Here is a 7,830-nt window from a genome sequence, read left to right on the forward strand (position 1 = left end):
GGGAAAAAAAAAAAAAAAAAAAAAAAGAAAAGAAAAAGAATGAAAAAACTGAGGAAAATCTAAGAGAGCTACCAGACAACCTTAAGCACAGAAACTTCTGAATCATGGATGTTTAGGAGGGGAGGAGAAAGGAAAAGGCATTGAAAACATGTGCCATGAGAAAATTTCCCATGTATAAGTAGAGACATGGACTTTCAGATTCAGGAGGCTCAAACATCCCCAAACAGATTCAATCCAAAGAGATCCTCTCTGTGTCATGTTATAGGCAAACTGGCAAAGCTAAAAGACCAATAGGAAATCTTAAAAACAGCAAGAGAAAAGCATGAAGTCACCTATAAGGAGTCCTCATCAGACCAATGTCAGACTTCTCAGCAGAAACTCTACAGGCCAGAAGAAAAGGATGATGTATTCAAAATACTAAAAGAAAAACAACCTACCAACTGAGAATACTATACCTAGCAAGGCTATCCTTTAGAAATTAGAGAAATATAGTATATTTCCCAGACAAACAAAACTGTGGGATGTCACCATCACACAACCAGTCCTGAAAGAAATCCTTAAGGGAGTCCTGCATCTAAAATCCAAAAAACAATAATCACTGCCATGAATACACAAGAAAGTGCAAAACCCACTGATTGAACAAAAATGCAAATGAGAAGGAAAAAGAAACTATATCTTACCATGTCAAAAAACCAACAAACACCAAAGACAAACAATAAAAGAGGAAGAAAGGAACAAAAGATTTAAAACTCCAAATGAAAATTTCAGTAACATCCCTAAATGTAAATGTATTCAATTCCCAATTCAAATGACATAGACTGATTGGATTAAAAAGCTGGATCCAACTATGTGTTGTCTTCAAGAGACACACCTCACACATGGAATAATAGTAAAGGGATGGAAAAAGATATGCCAAGCAAATGGAAACCAAAAATGAGCAGGAGTAGCTATTATTCTTATATCAGATAAAATAGGCTTTAAACCACAAACCATAAAAAGAGACAAAGAAGGCCATTATATAATGATAAAGGGATCTATCCAGGAGGAAGACATAAAAATTATAGATATATCTGCACCCCAAACCAGCACCCAGATGTATAAAGGAAACACTATTAATCCTAAAGAAAGAGATAGACCCCAATATGATAATAGTTGGGAACCTGAACACTGCTCTGTCAGCACTGGACAGATCATCTAGGCAACAAATCAACAGGAAAATATAGTATTTTAACTACAGTTTAGCGCAATTGGACCTGGCATATATCTACAGAGCATTACATCCAGTAACTACAGAAAATACATTCTTGAAAAGAAAAAAACCCTCTTAGAACAGATAAATGATTTCAGTAATGTTGCAGAAAACAAAATCACACTCAAAAATCAATAGTGTTTATTCTTCAATAATGATCTAGCAGAAAAAGAAATCAACAAAGCAAGCCCATTGCAATAGTTGCCCCCAAAGTAAAATACCTAGGAATCAATTTAACCAAAGGAGTTAAAGGATCTCTATGAGACCTACAAATCAAAGGGGAAATAAATTAGAGGATACAAAAAGACGCAAAGACATTCCATGCTCTTGGATTGGAAGAATTAACATCGTGAAAATGTCCATACTACCCAAAGTGATCTACAAATTAAATGCAATNACACCGAGGGTTGCGATCCGTTGCCGGACATGAAAAAAGACAAAAAAAAAAAAAAAGAAAAGAAAATACATTCTTCTCATGAGCACAGAATAGAGCATGTTAGGTCACAAAACAAGTCTCAAGAAATTTTTTAAAAATTGAAATCATTTCAAGTATCTTTTCAGACCACAATGGATTAAAACTAGAAATCAATAACAAGTGAAACTCTGGAATTACACAAATACATGGAAGTTAAACAACATGCTCCCAAATGATCTATAGGTCCAAGAAGAAATTAAACAGAAAGTCAAAAACTTTCTTGAAAGTAATGAAAATAAAGAAACATCATACCAAAACCTGTGGGATACTGTAAAAGCAGAACTAATAGGGAAGCATATTGCAATAACTGCTTGCATCAAAAGAATAGAAAGATTTTAAATATACACCTAATGCTGAATTAGAGAAACAAGAATAATCCAATCCCCAAATTAGTAGATGGAAAGAAATAATTACAATCAGAGCAGAACTCAATGATATAAAGACCCAAAAAGCAACACAAAAGATTAATGATAAAAAAGTTGGTATTTTAGAAAAGGTAAGCATCATAGACAAACATTAGCTTGGCTAACTAAAAAATGAAGAGAGAAGACCCAGAGATCAAAAATCAGCAATGGAAAAGGAGATATTACAATCAATACCACATAAATACAAAGAATCATTAGAGACTACTATAAACAACTATACATTAATGAATTTGAAAACCTGGAGGAAAGGGACACATTTCTGGACACAACAAACCACCAAGACAGAATCAAGAAGAAATAGAAGACCTGAGCAGACCAATAACAAGCAGCAAGATTGAGGTAGTAATCAGCAGGAATCCCAACAAAGAATAGCCCAGGACCAGATGGCTCTCCTGCTGAATACTACCAAACCTTTAAAGAGGAATTAATGCCAATTCTCTTAAAAGTATTCCATAAAACTGTAACACAGACAATTCTCCCATACTCATTCTGTGAGGCCAGCATCTCACTGATACCAAAACCAGACAAAGATACACAACAAAAACGGAAGTCAAAGGCCAATATCTTTGATGAACAGAGATGCAAAAATTAGCAAACAGAATACAGCAACACATCAAAAATTTATAAACAATGTTCAAGTGGGATTGATCCCAGGGATGCAAGGATGGTTCAACATATGCAAGTCAATTAATGTGATATACCACATCAATAAAATCAAGGACAAAAACCATTTGATTATCTCAATAGATGCAGAAAAAGCATTTGACAAGATTCACCCTCCTTTGATGGTAAAACTGTCAGCAAATTAGGTATAGAAGGAAAGTATCTCAGCACAAAAAAGCCATATATGACAAACCCATCACCAATTTCATTCTCTTTGATATTTAAAAGCTTTCAGATTTTCCCTTAAGAACAGGAATAAGACAAGGATGCCCACTCTCACCACTCCTATTTAACATAGTACTGGTAGTGCTAGTCAGAGCATCAGGCAAGAGAAAGAAATAAAGGGCATTCAGACTGGAAAAGACAAAGTCAAACTGTCCCTGTTTGCAGATGACATGATCCTATGTATAGAAAAACCTGAAGACACAGAAAATACATTCTACAAAAGAAAAAAACCCTCTTAGAACAGATAAATGATTTCAGTAATGTTGCAGAAAACAAAATCACACTCAAAAATCAATAGTGTTTATTCTTCAATAATGATCTAGCAGAAAAAGAAATCAACAAAGCAAGCCCATTGCAATAGTTGCCCCCAAAGTAAAATACCTAGGAATCAATTTAACCAAAGGAGTTAAAGGATCTCTATGAGACCTACAAATCAAAGGGGAAATAAATTAGAGGATACAAAAAGACGCAAAGACATTCCATGCTCTTGGATTGGAAGAATTAACATCGTGAAAATGTCCATACTACCCAAAGTGATCTACAAATTAAATGCAATCCCCATCAAAATACCAACAATATTCTTCACAGAAATATTAAATCCTAACATTCATCTGGAACAACAAAAGACCCTAAATAGCCAAAGGAATCTTTAGCAAGAAAATAAATAAATAAATAAAGCTTGAGGCATAACACTATGCCACTTTAAATTATACTATAAAGCTATAGTAACCAAAATAACATGGTACTGGCATAAAAACCAACAACCCAGAAATCAACCCACATACTTACAGCCAAGTGATGTTTCATAAAGGCAACAAGATCATACACTGAGGAAAAGTCTGCCTCTTCAAAATGGTGTTGGGAAAACTAGACATCCATATGTAGAAGAATAAAACTAGACCTGTACCTCTCGCTATATACTAAAGTCAATTCAAAATGGATTAAAGCCTTAAGTATAAGACCTGAAACTGTAAAATTCCTAAAAGAAAACATAGAGGAAACACTTCAGGAACTAGGACTAGGCAAAGACTATCAATATGACTGCAAAAGCATAGGCAACAAAAGAAAAAATAAACAAATGGGATTATATCAAACTGAAAAGCTTCTGCATAGCAAAAGAAACAGATAACAGAGCAAAAACACAACCTACAGAATGGGAGAAAATATTTACAAACTATGCATCTGACAAGGGATTAATATCCAAAATATATAAGGAACTCAAACAACTTAGTAGAAAAACAAATAACCCAGTTAAAAAATGGGCAAAGGGGCTGAATAGACATTTCTCAAAAGACGACATCCAGATGGCCAACAGATACATCAAAAAATGCTCAGCATCACTAAGCATCAGGGAAATGCAAATCAAAACCACACTGAGATATCATCTTATCCCAGTTAAACTGGCCATTATCAAAAAGGCAGAGAATAACAAATGCTGGCAAGGATGTGGAGAAAGGGGGGCCCTCATACACTGTTGGTGGGACTCTAAATTAGTGCAGCCATTATGGAAAACAGTATGGAGATTTCTCAAACAACTACAGATAGAATTTCCATATAATCCAGTAATTCCATTGCTGGGTATATGTCCCAAGTAATGGAAATCATCGTGTCATATCAAAGGGACACCTGCATTCCCCTGTTTAGTGCAGCTCTATTTACAATAGCCAAGAGTTGGAACCAACCTAAATGTCCATTGACAGGCAAGCAGATAAGGAAAATGTGTATATACACAGTGGATTACTATTCAGCCATAAAAAAGATGTAATTCCTCTATTCGCAGTAACATGGATGAAAGAGAAAATTATGCTGGGTGAAATAAGCCAGGCACAGAAAGAGAAATACCACATGTCCACACTTACAAATGGGAGCTTTAAAAAAAAATTTCTTTTTAAAGAGACAATAACTGTAATAATTGTTGAACTTTCAAAGGGGGAGAACAGAACTGAGGCCATCAGAGATGGGAAGGGCAGAGGGGAGAGCAAGGAATGGGTAAGAGTGCCTCATCATGTTGTGCAAGGTTGAATATACTAATTATCTTGATTTGAGCATCACATATTGTGCACAGGTATGGATATTCAATGCTGTACCCCACAGATATGTACGATCAATTATGTCTCAATAAAGAAAAAATAAAAATAAATAAATAAAAGAAACTGGGGAAAGCAATGAGGCCTTCCAAGTTGGTCAGGGGTATGAGTAAACCTCGGGCCAATGGTCTAGATTCTTTGATTATCATTTTGAGAAATATAAAAAGAAAGTGAAAGAAAAAAAGATCTACTCTCTCAGTAAATTTCAAGTATGCAGTACATTAATATTAACAATAGATATGCCTCATTTTACAAGGGCTGCATGGTAGCACATTGTATGACTGCCCCATATTGATTTAACCATCTCTTATTGGTGGGTAATATGTTGTTTCCAGTAACTCTTTTATTACAAAGAGTGTAGCAGTGAATACCTTTGTCAAATGTGACAAATTTACCCATAGAGTAGACTCCTAGAGGTGGAAATTCTGGGTGTATCCTGGACTCTAGCTGCACACCCAGATAGCCTAGTAATGAATGGATTGGAGAATCAATATTTGACATACAAATGATAAATTTCCTGAAACTGTTACTCCTTTCAGAAAAGTATTAAAATTATTTTTCTGGAAGTAAATGTGACTCCCAGGTCTACAAGCTATTAACTGTGTGACCTTGAGCAAGTTGCTTAAACTCTGTATGTCTCAACTGCCCCGTCTATCCAGTGGGACTAATAACTATGCTTACCTTATGCAGTGCAGTGGGTTAAATGGTGGTTCTCAGAAAGATCCACTTTCTAATCCCTAGAACCTATGGAGGCAGATATAATTAAGCTATGATGAAATAAGCATCCTGGATTATCTGGGTGAGCTCTAAATTTGAAGACAAGCTTCCTTGTAAGAAAAAGACAAAGGAAATTTGAAACAGGTAGAAGACAAGATAGACACAGAGAAGCACATCATGTGAAGGAGACAGCAGAGATTGCAGTGATACAGCCACAAATCGAAGAATGCCTGGAGCTACCGGCAGATGGAAGAATACAGAGGAATCCTCTCCTAGAGCCTGCAGAGGGATCACAACACTGCTGGCACCTTCATTTCAGACTTCTAGACTTCAAAGCTATGGAAGAATAAATTTCTGTTATTTTAAGTCATTTCGTTTGCAGTAATTTGTTATGTCAGCCCTAGGGAACTAATACATAGAGTGATTAGAAGAGATAATTTATGTAAAGTTTTAAAAGATTGTCTGCTTGGTTTGCAACAAACCTTTGATAATTATTAACTTTTTTTTTTTTTTTTTGCACTAGTATAAATCTCTGAACTTGAGGAGTAGTAGTGAAGATAGAGGTAAGTAGACAGATTTCAAAGTTTGTGAAAGACTTGGTAGTAGACTAAATATAGGATGTTAGGGAGACAGAGGTGTCAAGATGGGCCTTAAGTTTCTGGCTGTGGAACTGGATGGATGCTGGTGTCATTTTTTGAGGTAGGGAAAGTTAAAGTATACCCAGGCTTAGAAGAAAATGCAGAGTTGAGTTTGGGATATGTTGAATTTGAGTTTTAGAGATATCAGAGGTGAGTTCAAGCAGACAGTTATATATGTGGGTCTAGAGTTCAAGAAGAAGTCTAGGTTGGAGATACTATATGTGATGGTTTATTCTATGTTTCAACTTGACTGGATCATGCGATGCCCAGATAATTGGTTAAAAATTCCTGGGTATGTCTGTGAGGGTGTTTCTGGAGGAGATTAGCATTTGAATTTATATGCTGACTAACAGAGATGGCCCTCCCCAATGTGGGTGAGCATTATACAATTCATTGAGGGCCTGAGTAGAACAAAAAGTCAGAGGAAGAACAAAGACACTCTGCCAGACTGCTCAGTCAGGGACATTGATCTTCTCCTGCCCTCATCACTAATGGTTCTCCAGTCTTCAGACCCAGATTGGAATCTATACCACGGCTCTCCAGTTCTTGGACCTTCTGTATTAGTCTATTTCTGTTGCTTATAACAGAATACCCCAAACTGGCTAATTTATAAAGAAAAGAGGTATCTTTCTGATAGTTTCGGGGCTGGGAAATCCAGAGAACACATCTGATGAGGGCCTTTTTCATCCCATGGCAATGCAGGGTATCACATGGCAAGAAAATGGCAAGAGCTCGCAATGCAGGGTATCACATGGCAAGAAAATGGCAAGAGCTCTCTTATGTGCTCTTTATAAAGCTGCCAGTCCACACCCATGATAACTCATTACTCCATGAATAATCTATTCACAAGGACACAGTCCCCATGATCCAATCACCTGTCAAAGGCCCAACTTTTAAATATCATAATCAGATTTCCCACCCTCTTAACGCTGTTACAGTGGAGATCAAGTTTCTAACACATGAACTTTTGGGGGACACATTTGACTCACAGCACCTTCAAACTACACCACCAGCTTTCCTGGGTCTCCAGCTTGCAGATGACAGAGAGTAGGATTTCTCAACCTCCATAACCATGTGAGCCAATACCTTATACTAAATCCCTTCATATATTTATATGAGAAACCATGAGAGAATACATTTGTTATTTTAAGATGTTTAGTTTGTGCCAATTTGTTACATCAGCCCTAGGAAACTAATAAATAAGGTAATTATAAGAGTTTTTTTTTATATATCCTATTGATTTTATTTGTCTGGAAAATCTGGTTAGTACATTGTATAAATTTGTATGTTTTCAGCATATTGAAGCTGTGGAGTGGGTGAAATCTGGAAAGAGTTAGTAGTGATGAAAGAA

General features: G+C 36.1%; 1 protein-coding gene across 1 annotated transcript in view; it reads left to right on the forward strand.

Moving 5' to 3' along the window:
- The window catches only part of LOC103606051 (tetratricopeptide repeat protein 29-like), a gene marked incomplete at its 3' end in the record, with an annotated part of 93,637 nt that extends 87,233 nt beyond the window's left edge, over positions 1–6,404 (forward strand). Inside the window, exon 11 of the mRNA XM_008590648.1 lies at positions 6,365–6,404. Within this exon, the coding sequence (XP_008588870.1) occupies positions 6,365–6,404 (40 nt within the window). The remainder of the gene's footprint in view (positions 1–6,364) is intronic.
- Positions 6,405–7,830: the final 1,426 nt, after the last annotated feature.

Source organism: Galeopterus variegatus, unplaced genomic scaffold (assembly GCF_000696425.1).
Source record: "Galeopterus variegatus unplaced genomic scaffold, G_variegatus-3.0.2 Scaffold6247, whole genome shotgun sequence".
Taxonomy (NCBI): Eukaryota; Metazoa; Chordata; class Mammalia; order Dermoptera; family Cynocephalidae; genus Galeopterus; species Galeopterus variegatus.